The 19,070-nt window shown below is 29.7% G+C and overlaps 1 protein-coding gene across 1 annotated transcript; it reads right to left on the bottom strand.

Annotated features, from left to right (window-relative positions):
- Positions 1 to 381: 381 nt before the first annotated feature.
- Positions 382 to 14,069, bottom strand: LOC145314820 (uncharacterized). Its single transcript, XM_080154900.1, has 14 exons — positions 13,913 to 14,069; positions 13,401 to 13,483; positions 10,037 to 10,082; positions 7,010 to 7,069; positions 6,590 to 6,682; positions 6,094 to 6,175; positions 5,552 to 5,678; positions 4,738 to 4,844; positions 4,425 to 4,500; positions 3,890 to 3,986; positions 3,108 to 3,254; positions 2,701 to 2,837; positions 2,352 to 2,469; positions 382 to 495 (listed from the first exon to the last, which is right to left on the bottom strand). The coding sequence occupies exons 1-14, from the start codon at positions 14,036 to 14,038 to the stop codon at positions 382 to 384; spliced, it is 1,413 nt and encodes a 470-aa protein (XP_080011026.1). The 5' UTR covers positions 14,039 to 14,069.
- Between the last annotated feature and the right edge of the window lie 5,001 nt (positions 14,070 to 19,070).

Below are 19,070 nucleotides of genomic sequence, written 5' to 3'. Positions count from 1 at the left end.
ATAAATTGAATTCAATGGTTTATATCGACAATATGGCTTTAAATAAAAGTGGCCACGATTGACTTATCATAGAAGACCTACGGATTGGTTCATGTCTAAGTAAAGAAACATGACCATAATAAAACCATAATAATAATGAAAAAGTTTTTTTTTTTAAATAAAAGTAACTATTTCAATATTTTTGATAGAGGCATGACAAAGCAAGGCCTTCTCTTTGGGAACTATAATATTTGTTTTCATAATAGTCATACATATTTATTTCAATTAAGAAAATATGATCACAATTGGAAGTGGCTTAAATTTTCTTATTTGATTTACAAACAAACATTTTGCTATTGTTCACACAAAGATTGTATCCTATGTACTTTGCAAGAGGAAAATTTAGATGAAATATTTGTTAAAAATCAAGTTTAGTTGATTTCCTTGCTGTTTCAATATTTGTAGACTTTGAGATTTCCACCGACAAAACTTGGATTCAAGGTCCAGCAGAGAACCCTGGAATAGTTTTTTTTATTATTATAGAAGGCCTGGGTTAACAAAACTGGTATTAATTTATGATTTTTATTTTAGTATTCGTGGAAAATTATACGATGCTATATAAGAATTTTCAGTATAGCTAATAACAGGTTCTAATCCTTCAGAAATTAATCAGTTTTGAAGACATACCAGAAAAGATATTTTATGTCTGATCAGGATCTTACTTACCGCTGGACCAATTAGGCACTGCTTTTCAGTATACTAATATTATCGCCTGTAAAATATTATCTTTAGGTATAACAGAAACCACCCTAGTGGCATCATCACTAATATCATCATTAATACTATTATTACCTGTAAAATATCATCTTTAGGTATAACAGAATTCACCCTGGTGGCATCATCAATAAAATCATCATTAATTCTAATATTACCTGTAAAATATCATCTTTAGGTATAACAGAAACCACCCTGGTGGCATCATAACTAAAATCATCATTAATTCTAATATTACCTGTAAAATATCATCTTTAGGTATAACAGAAACCACCCTGGTGGCATCATAACTAAAATCATCATTAATTCTAATATTACCTGTAAAATATCATCTTTAGGTATAACAGAATTCACCCTAGTGGCATCATCAATAAAATCATCATTAATTCTAATATTACCTGTAAAATATTATCTTTAGGTATAACAGAAACCACCCTGGTGGCATCATAACTAAAATCATCATTAATACTAATATTACCTGTGAAATATCATCTTTAGGTATAACAGAAACCACCCTGGTGGCATCATCACTAATATCATCATTAATACTATTATTACCTGTAAAATTTCATTTTTAGGTATAACAGAATTCACCCTAGTGGCATCATCAATAAAATCATCATTAATTCTAATATTACCTGTAAAATATCATCTTTAGGTATAACAGAAACCACTCTGGTGGCATCATAACTAAAATCATCATTAATTCTAATATTACCTGTAAAATATCATCTTTAGGTATAACAGAAACCACCCTGGTGGCATCATAACTAAAATCATCATTAATACTAATATTACCTGTGAAATATCATCTTTAGGTATAACAGAAACCACCCTGGTGGCATCATCACTAATATCATCATTAATACTAATATTACCTGTGAAATATCATCTTTAGGTATAACAGAAACCACCCTGGTGGCATCATCACTAAAATCATCATTAATACTAATATTACCTGTGAAATATCATCTTTAGGTATAACAGAAACCACCCTGGTGGCATCATCACTAATATCATCATTAATACTATTATTACCTGTAAAATTTCATCTTTAGGTATAACAGAAACCACCCTAGTGGCATCATCAATAAAATCATCATTAATTCTAATATTACCTGTAAAATATCATCTTTAGGTATAACAGAAACCACTCTGGTGGCATCATAACTAAAATCATCATTAATTCTAATATTACCTGTAAAATATTATCTTTAGGTATAACAGAAACCACCCTGGTGGCATCATCACTAATATCATCATTAATACTAATATTACCTGTAAAATTTCATCTTTAGGTATAACAGAATTCACCCTAGTGGCATCATCAATAAAATCATCATTAATTCTAATATTACCTGTAAAATATCATCTTTAGGTATAACAGAAACCACCCTGGTGGCATCATCACTAATATCATCATTAATTCTAATATTACCTGTAAAATATCATCTTTAGGTATAACAGAAACCACCCTGGTGGCATCATAACTAAAATCATCATTAATTCTAATATTACCTGTAAAATATCATCTTTAGGTATAACAGAAACCACCCTGGTGGCATCATCACTAATATCATCATTAATTCTAATATTACCTGTAAAATATCATCTTTAGGTATAACAGAAACCACCCTGGTGGCATCATCACTAAAATCATCACTGATGCTAATAAGATCTGATGTTTCTACTTCTTTATCTGGTTCTTCATACACCCTAAACATTTTAAAGTTAAAGAATATTTTAATCAGAGAAAATATATTTTGCCCCATTTATTGTCAACATTAATATTTAGTGAACCAAAGATGTTCTTTACATCTAAATGTTAATTTAAAAAAATAAACAGTTGAAAGAGAAGAAACAGAATGAAAGGAAACAGGGTTAAAAACAGGCAGACATGTTGAATTTAGAGTAGCTTTGCTACTTAAAAGAAGACAAAAAATGAACCTGTGGTGTATGGATGCCATCTTGATATGATTATCCACCCCTGAGAGGAAGAAAAGGAAAGACTGAGAGAACCAGGTATGAAGACTGCCATGTGCCAGCATACTTGTAAATCCACAGCTGCCGAGCAGATGCTTAAACTGAAAAAAAGTAAAATTCTATAATTCCAAATGTTGCAAATGCATATAATTTTGTAAAAAAAAGGATAAAAATAAAAGTTATTTTTTTTACGACAAGAAACTTCAGAAAGCTCTCTCTTCAACAAAAGAGGGATCAATCTCTTTTTCCTATTGTACTTCTGATGGACTGATTATATTAGATGCTTTTTGGCACAGAAATCTTTAAAAAGAAAATTAGCAGATGAGTAAATCTAACTTTTTTATTATAAATCATTTTGGATAAAAACTTACCTCAATATACTGAAACATCTCTCTAGATCTGAGATTCATAATTCCTACTCCAAGATTTGACACAAAGACGACTTTCTGTCTTGTGTTGAGTATCTGGTCAACTGTATCACTGTTGTTCAGTAGACTTGGTAGGTCGTCTTCCTCCTCCTGGAAATATTCAATGGATGTATTATTACTTGAAACGCCAGATTCTATGTTCTCTAATAAAGTGAAACTCGTAGCAGGCTAAAATAACGATACCCACCTTCATCAATCAAATTTAACCCCATCCCCTCCCATTTTACTGGATGAACGAACTGACAAATTCGTGAATTTCATGTTAGCAACATAAATTAACGACAGTTTTTCCCCTGTCATCCACGTATCTTGTGTATCCATTAGATATTTATTGATAACAAATAAAACACATAAAAAGTTTTTTAAATATAAATAAAGCATTTTTTTATGCTATTTATGTCTTTGGAAAAAAATTGATTTATAATCTTGTTGTATTTTATAGCAAATTTGTAAAGAGTCATTAATTATATAAAAACACAAGAATTAAAGAGTAGGTCTGTTATCTAAATTTTTTTACATTCTTCATTCTTTATTTGTCTCAAGTCTTGTCTTGTTTGTCAAGAGAAAAAAAGTATTTAGGCATTTTCTTAAAATAGAAGGCAATAGAGGCCAAAAAGTCAAGTTACTAGTAGTATATAACTTGAAAATAAAAGAAGCTACCTTATTTGAGCATTTAATAGGTAGAAATTTAATTAAAAAATTCTATATAAATTGTCATTACTAACCTTATTAGAGTATTCAATTGGTAGAAGATTAACATCGATAATCTCACAACCAATCTCCTGAGTCTCGTCTGTAGTATCATCAGGGTCCTTCGAGTCTCTATAATTGATTATAATATTTACAGGAGTAGCTACCCTATGGTTTAGTTTTGTAACATAAAGTGAAAGTCATGTTACAATCATATGAAGAGGTGGTTGTATTCAGGCAGAATTATCACTAAATTTTCAATAAACAAGATTTGGTGATAAAACTTCTATTGAACTCAATATGCAAAACTATTTTTCCGGTATGGCTTCGAAACCGATTGATATCCGCTGGATTAGAACCAGTTCTCAGCCAAACTTAAAAATCGTGTATAGCATCGTATTACAGACAATTTTCCTCAAATACTAAAATATAATTATAACATTAATATCAGTTTTGTTAGCTCCGAACTTCGTACCCTCGGGTCTGACAAAACTGGTTTTAATCTTTTAATTTTTCATTTTGATATCCGGGAAAAGTTGTCTAAAATACGATGCGACAAATAACTATTACCTTATTTTAACTTTACAGATGAATCTTTTTGTGGCCTTGTTGATATGGTACACAAACAAATGTCCTCCACAATCCCCTAAATTATTTGATTGATTGATTGTGCTTTAATTGTTTTTTTTCCGCAACATTCCATCATTTCTGAGATGTTTTTTTTACAGAAAAAGATCGTCTGTGTTTAAATCATTCAATTAAAAATATCTTTCAACTATGTTATCGAGATTTGAATTGTTTGATTTAAATACAGACGACCTCTTTTTTTCAAAAATACAACTCTGGGCATTACAATCAAATTCAATAAAGCAAATAAGTTTACCTATTACAAGAATCTGATGTTTGACAGAGAAACAAGAAATAGGATGTCTGCCCGCCATTACTGTGTCTAGCTGGCTCCAATTCAACTCTTTTGCCATGGACCATAACCTAATTAGTTCAAATTTAATCGTTTCTTTTATTAAATAAAAAGTCATTGTTAATTTAACCCACTTACACATGTCTGAATTATCATCAATAACTTATTTTCTTCATTGGGTTAGGAAATTTAATATCAGAAAAATATATTTCATGTTTTTTTTTAAAAATAGCCTTTTGGGAGCTATCTGTATTTTAAGTTATGTTGTGAAACAATAACCTTATAAATTGGTCATATTGCATTTAAAAAAACACAAAACATATTTAAAAAATCGGTTTAATAGACATAATTTGTTGAATAATTTTTGACATGATAAATTAGCCAATTTACTTTTTATATCACAAGCAAATACGCCCCTAGAGGCCTCTAGTGGCACTTTAAATGTTTTTTTTATATTTAAATATGTCTATGCTGCGTTTGACGTTTATGTTTTGTTGAACTTTGTTAAATAGAGAAACAAATTTTTTTTTGATTTTTTTGTGATTTCTCTTGGGAGGGTGGTGGTACCCTCCCCCAAAATAGTTATAAACCTTCCCGGGACCTATGGGAATCTACCCTGTTAAGGAGAACCCGATCGGTTCAGCGGTTAGCGAGATCCTTCGGTACAAACACACAGACAAACAGACATCCTGTTACTTTAGTATTAGGATGTCTAAACATCGTATCTTATTCAGCCTTAGATATCTTTCCAATCCATATATCTATTTTTATTCGTTACCTGAGATGTCTGTCTTGACCAGAGCCCAGAACGAGTCCCAGAGCCGGATTGACCTGTAACCTGGCAACATCTCCAGAAGTTTCAATAGTGGCAGCTCTGTGTACCTCCTTCAGGATTCCTTTTTTTCCTAAATACACAATATGACATCATGGATTTCAGAATTCTATGTTATGTGAAATCATGTCCCTAATTTCAACTGAGGTCCATGGGATCTTTTTGTTTGCAATTGAGTTTTTTTTCCAATTAGGGACTTTAGATTAAATCTCAATTCCTAACCTAAAAAATCAAGGTTTAGAACAAAATATCGCACGAGTAGGGTTAAAGTTAGGGATAAATTTTCCATTGAGTTAGATCCTGACAATGTTATAGTGATGATTTTTTTTATTTCCGCAGAGAGAGTAGAGTTTTAAAAATATACTTTTTAAAGATAAGGATATAATAAGATTAACTGCAGTTATTATAGAGATGGAATCTACTAGTCTTATATAAGTATAGGAATTGGCAGCAAACCATCTGTGACCAAATCAAAATGATTAACCTACCTGGTTTCCTGAAGTAAACAAGTTTGACAATGCATAATGTTCCTCCAGTAATTGAAAGGCCTAGCCATCCTGTATCAGTATTCTAAATAAAATAAGCAATAAGTAACAGGATATCTGTCTATCTGTGTGTACCGAAGGATCCGGTAGCCATTTGACCGATAGCTTCTGATAGGCCCAGGGAAGGTTTATAATTTTTTTGGGGGTATTGTAACCTCCCTTTCGAGAGAAATATGATTTTAAATGAGCAGGGTCGACTCCACCACCTCCTCTCAACCTTCGGTGCCCTAGAGGCCTCTATGGGCACTAATAGAGAAAATAGTTTTAATAATAGGAAAAGGGATTTACCAATTTCCAACATTTTTGTTTATTAGCTCCAAGAAATTGATGATATCTTTTGATTAGTTATATACATCTTTTGGTCAGCAATCAAAAGACATTTAGCTAGACAAAAATAAATTTAAGAAAATGTTTTCAAAATTAAATGAAATTGACATACCTGATCAATAGTAAGACAACAGTCAAGAATATGACCCATATCTTTGGCTACAGTTGTACCACCTTCATCCTTAACAGTCTGTTCTTTATTTACCTTAAATTAGATGGACAATAGATAGAAAAGTGGACATGGAGAAATAAGTTCTATAGATTATTCTATTAGATAAGTCATTAGATAGCAAAACTGTTAAATCATTTAAATGCTTAGAAACTTCTTAAAGTTATATTCCCAATTTAGAAAGTTAAACCAAATTTTTGATTTATGTTTTTTTTATATAACTCTGAATAAATAATATTTTTAGCAAAGTTAGATACAATATAGACCAAATTTATATCAAATTTCTTTAGCCTATGGGTTTTCTTACATATTTCTCACGTATGGAATTAATTTTTATGCAAAATTTAGTTCAAAACTTCTTACCCTAAAGATATGATGAGACCAAAGAATAACTCTGTCTTTGCTACAAGTTACAGCACTGGCCTAAATCAAGATTATAATGTAAAATTTATATGTACAAACATTTATCATTTTATTTGTAGTAAAACCAAATTAAACAAGAACACAAAAGAGCAAAGAAGCACAATTAGGTTTAGAATGATTATACATATGTATATTGTATATACCTTTTGCCAAATTGTAAAACAGAAAAAGAATTATATTTATTCCAATAAAAATTCAAATTATAGACAAAGTATAAAGTAGCGTCGCCAATCTGATAAAATTTATGGATAGCATAATTTTAATAAACACAAAAGTTGTGTGAACAAAAGTCCTAAAAGACCAATTTAGCTGAAATAAAACATAAAAGAAACATTAACCATATCTTTATTTACATTTTACAATTTATAAAATTCAAAATAACAATTTTAGCGTCCATACACAACAAAACATATTGTTGCTATTTTGAAACTTTTGAAGATAAAATATTTTCAATGTAAGAAGGGATCTTATTGTATTTCCACAATAATTTGATCATTTTTTCCCCATAGCTCTTTTAAAACTTTGGGTACTTTTATTGAACCTTGATTTGCAGTGTTCCAATTTTTAAACCCATAATTCTAATCTCTTAAATGGTTATTTTGTTCTTCATCATTGGGTAGGTATATAAATTTATTGTTTATGGTCTTATCTCTCAAATATATAGAATGAGAAACCAAATTATAGCCCAATGTTCCCTTCCTTCCTGTTTAAGTATTCTTCAAATAGCTAAGTTTAAGAATATTTAGCTAATTTAGTTGAATTTCAAGAACTTTATCTCTGTCTAAAATTGGCCTGAATACAAATTATTCATAAACATGAGTTTTTTTTTGATAAATACAAACACAATTTACTCATTTTTAAAATTTAAAATGGAATACTTACATCTTTAGATAGTATAATATTTAGTAATATCCCATATATGTATCAGAAAAAAAGATAAAGAAAAAAACTTCCCCAAAACGATGATAAAAAAAATGAAATTTAACCTGCAAATTATTTTTCGAAAAATATTCTATAAGGCCTTAAATTCCAAGAATTCAAACAAATTCATTTTCTAACGTAAATATTGAATGTACAAATATCTAAACTGTAAACGTGTTGATAGTATATTCTCTATTCTTTAATAAATTAATGTTTTATTTTATAGACATTGTGTCCTCTTCGTAAAAATTTTATCATACATGTCTCAAAATATTTGATACTGCCCAATGCGTTTAAAATGATTATATTATAAAATCCACCTTAAAAATGATTTAAGCATTTTTTATTACAGTAATAATTTGTCAATAAACAATAATGCAATTTTTGAAAGGTATTGTTGATTAATCACTGAAAATGAAATACATTTTAAAATTTAGGTTTTTAATTTTGTAGTTTCTACCAATAAACTAGGAAGTTACATTCGTTTTTGCTGAGTACTTTGTCAACAGCCAGAGTGACGTACAGACGGATATACATGTAGAGATACATTTGGACATACACTAGTGATAGAGTAGCTGCACTAAATATATTTATTGTTTTGTTAGAGTAGGAAGGTTGAAGAGGGGGGGGGGGGGCTGAAATTGACCCTAGGCTCCACTTCAATTTTAATTTGATAAGGAGGGCCTATTTTTTCCAGGGGAATATTTTTTGGAGGGGTTGAGATACGATCCCCAAAATAGTAATAAATCTTTCCTGGGAAATTTCACTTTACAGGAGAAAAATAACGGTTCAGCGGTTCGATACATATAAAGACAAATAAAGATATTATTGTTACTTTAATATAGGAATTTAAAAAGCAATTTAACCTTTCCATAGCATTTAACTCTGTTAATTCTGCTGAAATTTTTAGTGTTCATTTGAAATAGATCGGATAATGTTAGAAATTCTCAGTTTTATGTTTGTCTTTGTGTCAGTTAATTTTTTATCATTTCATTCATAAACTAAATATGAAATAATTGTAATTTACTGGATTTATGTTTTAGAATATAATATTTACACAAACTTTGCTTTCTCAAATATAATATATCTTATTGGTCATTCAGGAAGGGAGGAGACATTGGACTGTTAACTATACTGGTTTCCAAAGTTATAATCAAGTTTTCTCATTCGCGGGCTCCAACAATTTGGTCATATTTATCAAATATTTATTTGCTTCTTCAAACTTTTCAACCTATTATTCTAATCTTCAGATGAGTTTTCTATATTTTAATGTTATAACAAAAAGGTTTCAAGATATTTTCAGAAAAAAAATATTGTTGCATTTAAAAAAAGGTTTTTCTTCAAATTAACAACAACAATCAGAAAATGTTTCCCTGTTCCTTTGCAGACAATGAAATTACTCTTTTTGTTTTGACCTAATAATTTACAATAATTTGATTGGTTTCAAACTTTAGAAAAGAAATTAGGTTAAATTTGACTTTGAAACTAAAAAAAAATATTTATACTGTGCACTTTACTGATAAATTAAAAAGTAAAATAAATTTTATCAATTGTAAAAGAAGCATATTGGCATACACATATAATTTTAGCAATTTCCCTTCAACTAAAACTTATTTTTTTTTTATAAATAACGTATTTTTTGCTTATTTACAGTACATTGCTGAACACAGTAATAGTGTCTGACTGATTATGACGTAACAAAAAAAATTTAAGATTTTTATAAGACTGAGATTATTTGCTAAGTTAACCCACTTACCCCTGTCAACAAATATTGTTTTATATGTCCTTTTCTTTGTTGGTGTAAAAAGTTTTATATCAGAAAAAATAATTAATGATTTTCGACAAAATATGCCTCAAAATGTTTTTATTTTATTTTAAAATTTCAATTGATTAAGACAATATCACAAAGTCATCAGATGAATAATTTCTGATAGAGATAACTGGCTTAAATTAGCCAAATTTACTTTGAATTTAGTAAAAAATCACACTGTACAAAATATACAAGATTAAATTAAAGAGAAGCTTGGGTAATAAATTTCGCAATACCTGATGTTCGGCGAAGGCAACTGCTGTCACTGTATGAGCATGACCCCTGAAATAGAGATAAATATAAACAATGATGCTAAACGCTACCTCATGTCAGGTCAAAGTGCTTAGTCGAGCACAGAAACAGCCCTAATTTTGAAATGAATTGAATTTGAGGAGATTTACTTATTTATTTGATCATTTCTTAAGTTTAAAAGGCTTAAGTCGAGTTTTCAAAACACATCCAAAGAACGACATATTAAAATGGATCGAGATTTTAACCGTAGAAAAGAAAGGTTTTAGAAGAAGAAACACATTTTCATCAATTTTGACACTAACCAGTTTAAAACCTTGGTAAAGGTTAGAACAAATATCAAAAGATCTTGGAATAATGGATTTTGCGAGTCACATTGCAACGCAAATTGTTTTTATTTTTTTTCTTCACAAAGTTTTTTTTTGCATTATTCTTTTAAATGCAAGGAGCCCTCTGGAAGCTTTTTATCCATATATTGACGTATTGTCTGTATGTGCGTGTATTGAAGTATCTCGCGAACAACTGAATCAATATAGTTCTCCTTGCAGGGAAAAATTCTTAAATGTCCAGAGAAGGTTTTAAAACTATTATTGGTAAGATTAAATCATAATTACCAAATAATAAACTTATTATAATATTTTTGAATCATGCAACTCTTGAGACCCGTATGCAATTTTTTTGAAATTGAAACAAAAGTGGCCAATACAATAAAAAAGGAAATTGCAAAGTTTTTCCAAAGTTCAACCTTGTTTAGTGTTGGACAGGGTTTTAAGCTGTTTCCAAAACATTTTAGTCCAAGAAATTACAGCAAATTGTTTAGCTGGGGTAGCTTTGACTGAACAGTGATATTAAAGGATCTATTTCCCTTTAGAAACCAGCTATTTGAGAAATGCATTAAAGATGAAATGACAAGTTTTACCGGGAATGTGAGAGCGACACGACCCCCAGCCAAGGTTTATGTCAAATATTGATGCATTATTCATTCATTATTTAAATTTGATATGTCTCTAGGGGCAATGAGGGGAGGTGGTGGAAGTCAAAGTTTTAAAGAGAAAAAGTAAAACATAACTTATAAAACTTCCCAGGACCTAGGAGAAGCTAAATTGTAAAGGAAAACCATTTCAGTTTAGTGGTAAGCGAAACCCTGCGGTAAAAAAATACAGACAGACTCTACACCTTGTTTATTTAAAGGTTTAATAAAACTAGATGTTGGTGTACTATGTCCAGTAAAATGAACCCAGTAGAATACACTGTATTGAATCCTTGTTTGGGTCCCTGTCAGGTTTTAACAGGTGAACTTCAATAATTAATTGTAATTCTGATAATTGCAACAATTTCTAGAAAAAGATTAATTAATTCTTTTTTTTGAAATGCAATAGGTAATTGTTGCAATTATTTATTTTTAAAATTCTTTTTTTTTATTTAGACATATTTGTACTGTAAATAAGAAGCATCTGAACACAGTAATAGTGTCTGACTGATTATGACGTAACAAAAAAAATCAGCCAATGAGAGGCTACTATAAATTTTACCATTGGTCAATAACGGCCTCTCATTGGCTATTTTTTTTGTTACGTCATAATCAGTCAGACACTATTACTGTGTTCGAAGCATCTATTCTAAATCGATATAAAAAAATATCAAGATGTTTTGTTTGTACCAAAGGATCTCGTTAATAGCTGGACTGATGTGGTTCTCCTTCACAATGTAGTTTCTCCACGCAAGATTTATAAATATTTTTGGGAAGGATAAATCGCCCATAGAAAAAAATGTCCCACGCCAAAATATTTAGTTTTTTACTTTTTCTTTTAAAAACTCTATAGGCATAGCGGCTGGTATATGAAAAGTATTAATCTTTTAAAGGCATTGACAAAAATATCTGATTGTCCACTCATATCCCTTTAATCCATGAATTTGATACCTTGACCCTTATCTGCAATAATACCCTAAGGTATATCCTATGGTTTGTTGTCATGGATCTTAGGGGATAAGACAATGGACAATAAATTGATATACATCACCAATGATTTGCAAAAGTACTCCTTATGTAGAAAAAAATTAGTAACAGCGTTTGGAAACTACTGGGTAACCAACAAATTATAATTCAAGAAGTACCCAAAGTTTTTGAATAAGTTAGTTTGAGTACCAATATAATTTACAATTCAATGTGCCCTCCCTCCCTGTGTATAGTTGTATAACCCTGAATGAGTCAATATAATGTCTCAATGTCTCAGGCTCAACGCAGATTTGTCGCGAGGATTTTCCGCAAATTGATGCATTTTTGCCCAATTTCGGTGCGCACTGTAAAAAATCAAAATAAAATACTATTATGAAAACCAATATTGAAAGCTTTTTTGTAACCAAAATTTTGAAGACGGCAAATAATAGATTTAGAAAGTCGAGAGGGGTCAAAATACCTACTCCTTTCCTTTAGAAAACACGATATTTCAAACAAAGTTTCAGAATCATAAAATTGCTTAACGTTTACGAGCTTCAGAAATCTTGAGAGTAATAATAAATTAGTTAAGTTAAATATAAGTAGAGTACCATCGCTATAATTATTGTGTTTGAACACACAAATCTATTCTCCCTCACCCACCAACTCTCTCCCATACACTGTATTTGCTTACAAGCTTGAAAGCAGTGCCTCTTCTAGATAATGGTCGTTGTATTACTTTTACAATTTCAAATTTTCAATTCTTTTTTTTTACAGTATATATCTTGAAGTAAAAGTGCAAAGAAAAGATTTTTTTGTGCAAATACTATAGTATACTGTAGGATTATTAAAACAAGGATGACAGCGAAGCTGTAAAAAAATAGGGTATGACAAACGAACATATACACTACACTTGTAGAGTTTTAAACCTAATGAACAGAATATTGATTTTTTAAACGTTAAAAAAATCAGCATGTTTTAAATAGATTTTCTGATAACGTTATAGAGTTGCAAGTCTTTCTAAAATCTTACCTAACTGTTAAAGAAATTATAATGCAAAATTTGAAATGGATAGTACAATTTTAACATGCTTAAATTAACGAAATAAAGTATTAAAGATATACTTTATAAGATGTAAAAGAGGCATGTAAAAGATTTTCTCGTATTCATTCGAATCCGGTGGATAAGAACCGGTTTTCATCCATACGAAAATATGTCTAGCATCGTATAATATCCAGCTTTCTACAAATATAAAAATGTACAATCAGCCTTCAGCAACTCGGAGCTAAAAAAATGGTTTTAATTTTATTATTGTAAATTCTATTTCCGCGGAAAGCTGTTTATAATACGATGCGAGAAATAACTATTCTTTGTCAAAATTTGTGAAAAATATTTTTTTTTTTAAATTTGGGTACCTGAGATGTCTTGGAATTTTGGCAGGAAATGTCCATAAGACAGGTAAATTCGGAGCGGTACAACTCAGACCATACAGTTCACCCTTCAATTAAATAATTTTTTTTATCTAACTAAAAAAAAACAATATATCCAACTTTTTTCGATACAGATCCTTGTAACAATCAAATCTTCTTTAAAAAGCGAAGATGTTAGTATAATAAAGTAGCCTTGGGTTTAGAAGGTTCAATTGCTTTTTAAATTATTCTTATAATTAGGTTCTGTTTGTCCGTAACGGTTTGCTCTTTTCGTTCATTTAGTCATATTAGAATGTCCTAACGATTTCAAACTTTGCAGTGTGATTCCTGTTGTATCTATGAAACCATTCTGGTAACTCCATAATCATTACAAGAAAGTCCGTCCATTTATTACGTGATAATATTTCATACCTGTACAGTTAGGAATGTCAGGCAAGGTGTGCACCCAACCTGACCCACACAGGAATGTACATCTACTATCTATCTATTTATCATACCTGTACAGTTGTGACCGCCAGGCAAGGTGTGTACCCAACCTGACCCACGCGGGGATGTACTGTAGTAACATGAACCTCTTTCATTATTTTCTGAATATATCTGGAATTTCTTTTCTTTAAATGCATTCTCACTTTTGTAGTAATCCAACTGAACTGACTTTTGAAGACATCATTTCAGTTATCACATAATCAAGTTAATATCATTTTAGTAGCGAAGCTACTCTTAAAGTTTTATAGCAACAGAAGTTTTGACTGGATGAAATGAGAAAAAAATCACCCCCCCCCCCCGATTATGAATAAATGAAAAATATACAATTATACCAAATAAACACATTTTTAAATTCCTAGTGTGTTAATGAATATTGCAAATATTAATTACTTTTGAGTTTTGATAATGATTTGATAAGCTTAAAAAAAGAAAATTCATTTAATATTTTTTTTTCACTTAGTAACGCAGAAAATAAGCCAATAATATTTAGAAAATGTCTAATGAACTGTAATATAACAAAAATTAAAAATGAAATAGCCTAAAACCACCCTAGGTCCAAAATGAAGCTTCCCTAAAATGGAGAGTTCAACTGGTTCATTTGTTAATGAGATATTAATGGACAAACAAAAATATTTTAAAAATAAAATTCCTGAAAATAAAAATCAATTTAAATAATGGAATTCAACAGTAAAATGTCTGTAAAAGGTCAATTTACAATCTGTTTATAGTAGATTTAGAGTGAAAATAAAAATGATGGATTTTACTCATAAAATTAGATAGAAAAGTAATCTCTGTACGAATCATCTTTTGCCAGGGATCTAAAAAGATAAGACAATTGTTGATAACTTATGTAAATCCTTAATGATGATATACATAAATACCATCTCTAAAATACAATTAGTGGTTGAAACGTTTGGACACTCAACTTAATGACCAACTAATAAAATTTCAATCAAAGTCCCCATAATTGTTGAGCCAACGAATAAGAAAATTTTATTTTGAAAATTGAAAACTAGTGTAATTAACAGCCCAATGTTCCCTCGCTCCATGCCTTTTTCGCAAGTGGAGCACGTATAAAGCCCCCAACCCCTCTTTTTTTAGCCCAGAGGTGTAATCTCTTTCCGTGTAGGAAACTAAAACATTTGGTGTCTTTCGTTTATTTGAAATCACTTTGTCCGTCTGTTCTTTACTATCTAAATGCATTACTTTAAAGTATTTAACAGTAAATATAGTTTGTTGACTCCTTACTAAACGTTAGTGCCTATTTTTCATGGCAATCCTTAATAATAATATTTATTTATCGCATCGTATTATAGACAGCTTTCCCCTTACAGTAAAATAAAAAGTAACAAACTTTTATTGATATTATGTTATGATTTTATTTTATTATTCGTAGAAAATTGTATACATTACGATACGATACATGATTTTACTGATTTGCTCAAGCCTAAGATCCCCTTCTAAATCAGCGGATATTGGTCAGTTTTGAAGCAATACTGGAATTAAATAGGTTTATCTGTTTAATTTTGCATATGCATAAGCTGAAAAGTTTTAAATTTATCACAATTTGACATATAGATAAAGTAAACTTATTGTGATTTAAAAGTTTTTTTAATCACGTTCAAATTAGTAATATCTTTTTTTTGGGACTATTTCATTTAATGCTTTTAATTAAAAATTTTCTTATATTTTAACAAATTTAATTTTAAATATTTTAAAAACGAATAAAATAATGATGTTTTTATTGTTCATAGAAAAGAAAGTCAATGCTAATGGTTATCGTAGGTAAAATAAACTAAATACTATAAAGGCAAATATTATTACTCCTTTCTCACCCCCCAGGTGTTCATACGTTGGCTTATTGATTTTTCCATAATAGCCAAACAATTGTAAACAAAATTGTATTTTTAAGACCTTATTTATAAATAAAACTCTAGTAATGTTATTGTTAAAGTAATTTTTACACGTGATTTTCAATAAGAGATTGTTTATTATACCTTTAATTTTATGGATGGCGAATAAACGTGAATATTATTACAGTGGAAAAATTGTAGTCAATTTAGGTTGCTGTTTCCCCTGTCATTTAATTGCCAGTTCGTTTCTCCAATAGGAGGGGAGGGTATGGTGTAAACAAGAAGAAGAGTTCGTTATTTTAGCCCGTTACAAGTTTCACTTTATTAGGGCACATGATAATCTGGTGTAAGATCGAAGAAATAATGTAAGATTATAATGATTTATCATGTCGAGAATATGACTTTTTTTGACATATCATTATTTACAGAGGAAAGATGGACCTACATATCCTAGTGGTAGAGTGTCCAGGCTTTGGTTTGGGAATTATTTAGATTAGTTAAACGGTACGGACACCATAACTCCCCCCCCCTCCCACCTTCCTTTCTCTTTTTTACCGGGAGCTGAGGCATTATTGACCAAACCTAAGTATTTACTATATTAACATTGTGTTTTAAGTTTATGGATATATAGATAAGTAAATGAAATATTAACAAAGATTGACACTTGTAAATTTTTAATATTCATACAATCCGGTTGTAATATATAACACCAACGAGGGGGACCAGCAATTTTCCCTCCCCCATTCTCTAACTAAAAAAAAACATTTCTAGTCTTTTGTAGAGATTGCAGAGCATTACTCCCAGGACCTTGTTCGGTACCTTGAACAGTTATCCTAACCTAACATAAAAAAGATGCATAAGAAATCCGAAGGCAATATTGATACCATTAAGTATAATATGACGATTTCTAGTATTTTTTCCCCTCTATGTCTCTTAATTTCTATATTTCTCCTGTATAACAGTCTACTGTTCATGGACAGTTTTATTTCTATCAATTTTACCCTTTCCTTAATTAATGGAGTAAAACCAGTGAATAATAGTAAACCTACGGTAACATAGAAAGGAAAGGGAACGGTGTTTATACAGTTTAACATAAAATTTCCTTATTCTAATTTTCAATATTTATGTATAGCTTTCTCTTGAGATTATAAACATAAATAAGATAAAATAAGAAAAACAATTAGAACTGCATCAATTGCATGCATTGTCTTTCTAGATTTTAGAAGTTCTAGATTGTGTTAACTTTTTTGTCCTTATTTCACTATCATATAAATTCCGAATCTTAATAAAAGTGTTGATTGATTTATAAAAATTCAAAGCATTCCCCCTTTGAAACAATTATTTCACAATTATCAATAATAAAATTTGCTATATAATAACTTTGCTGGATTGCATAACTGACTAAGTTTGACTAAGGGAAAACGTGCGATTCTTATGTAATATCAATGGAAAAAGAAAGGAATATTCAAAAGGAACGTATTTGATTTTTATTTATACCCATCATGACAAACTAAAAATCTTCATTTATATAATCAAAATCAACTTAATATTACATCTTTTTATACTACTTATATTGTAAAGGATTTTTTTTTACAAATCCGCAATTTTTATGTCTTTTGAAGCATGACCGATAAACAGACGGACAAAACAATGTATAGCCTTTCATCTTTAATAGCAGCCATGAAAATTACATTTCTCCCAAAGAGGACTGACTGACAGACAAAGTGAATTATAGATTAGCTTCGCTGAAAATAGAAATATTAAGAGTATCCCTTTACATAATTATGACGCAAAAAAGTGCCCTGGGGAAAAGTTATTAAGATAATGTCTGCTAATATATTAATATATGAGAGTTTATTATGGATTATTGGAGCACTATGAGTTTTAAACATTTATTGCTTGGAAAACTTGAGCTCACATATAGACATTTATTTCCTATATAGATCTGTCATGGATCTTGATGCAATAAAGCAGGCTGTTTTGTAAATGTTAAAAATTGGAAGAATCTATTAAATAAAAGTTATCGCAAATATACTTAGTAAATAATATGATTCTAATGAAAGGAATCTTCCCGGAAAAGCACAAGTAATTAACTGCCTGTATACCAGAATCAACAAAAAGTGATTGTGCAAATTTTTATTATACGTATAGCAACAGACCAAATAAATGAGGAAATATTAAAGTTGACCTATATTTCATAGGCCTACTATAAATATTTAATATGATTTACACCAAATTTTAGTTTTTCAGTCAAATTACATTAATATTTAATTTTGTACTTATTGTACATATATTGCATATATATAGAGGAAACACGTTTAAAAGTGTTAAGTGTTAAGACATTTAAAAAAAAGTATTTTCATTGAGTTTACGAGTTGTGTATTAAATTTTTACCAACATTTAGAATACGTCATAAAGATAAGTATAGATATAATAAAGCCTTTATTTTAAGCTTTGTGACGGTATAACCTAAACTTTTGCAATACATGAATTTATTTACTAGGAATCATTAAACTTGTTATATGCAAAGTATAACCAACTGTACGGTAAAAATAAAAATAATATATTTAGGAGGTCGTCAATAAGAACTAATATATAAGAGTTTCATTTTAAAGCGATTTCTAAAATTTAATGGTTTAATTATCTTTTCTTTACTGCTTTTATCTTATTGAAATACTATAAATGTGGGGGCAAGAGACCCTGTAAGCTAGGAGCGCAACCACTGCACTGGTAATAAAAAATATATATAATATATCCTATAAAACAAGGATGACAACATCCATAAGTAACGAATCTCAAAATTATTAATGGATATTGGGAAAAATTAACTATAAAGCAGTATCATAAAAAAAACATTAAATTTGATTATCACCAAACCTTTAAAATCAAGAAAAGCTAGAAATCAATCTAGAACCGCAAGTAATAGATAAATCAAAATGAAACAATGTGAAAATTTGTAGAATGTGAACTCATTTAATCTCTGAAAATTTCAGCCATCAATCTTGAATTGGAATTGAGAAAATGATGAAAATCAAAAGATCTAGGACTTGATCTAGCATCCCAACTAATAAGCAAATCTCAATGAAACTTTATGTAATTATGTTGAATGTAAACTTATATAAGCCCTAAAAATTTCAGCCGTAAATCTTGAATGGGAATTGGGAAAATCACGTAACCTAAAATTCTAGGACTCGATCTAGCACGCCAACCAATAAGCGAGTAAGCTTTATTTTGTCTGTAGCGAAAGATCTTGCTAAACGCCGAACCAATATGGTTCTCATTTACAGGTAAGCTTCTTGTAGATCCAGTGAAAGTT

This window comes from Acartia tonsa, chromosome 3, assembly GCF_053477335.1.
Source record: "Acartia tonsa isolate MP-2025a chromosome 3, ASM5347733v1, whole genome shotgun sequence".
Taxonomy (NCBI): Eukaryota; Metazoa; Arthropoda; class Copepoda; order Calanoida; family Acartiidae; genus Acartia; species Acartia tonsa.
This window is presented reverse-complemented; position numbering and strand designations above follow the sequence as displayed.

Excerpts from the sequence above, each read along its gene's own strand:
- LOC145314820 (XM_080154900.1), bottom strand. The coding sequence starts at position 14,038 with ATGCATTTAAAGAAAAGAAATTCCAGATATATTCAGAAAATAATGAAA. Across the intron at positions 5,679-6,093 it reads TGTTTACTTCAGGAAACCAG|GAAAAAAAGGAATCCTGAAG; the intron begins GTAGGTTAATCA and ends TTGTGTATTTAG. Across the intron at positions 3,987-4,424 it reads ATCTGTAAAGTTAAAATAAG|AGACTCGAAGGACCCTGATG; the intron begins GTAATAGTTATT and ends AATCAATTATAG.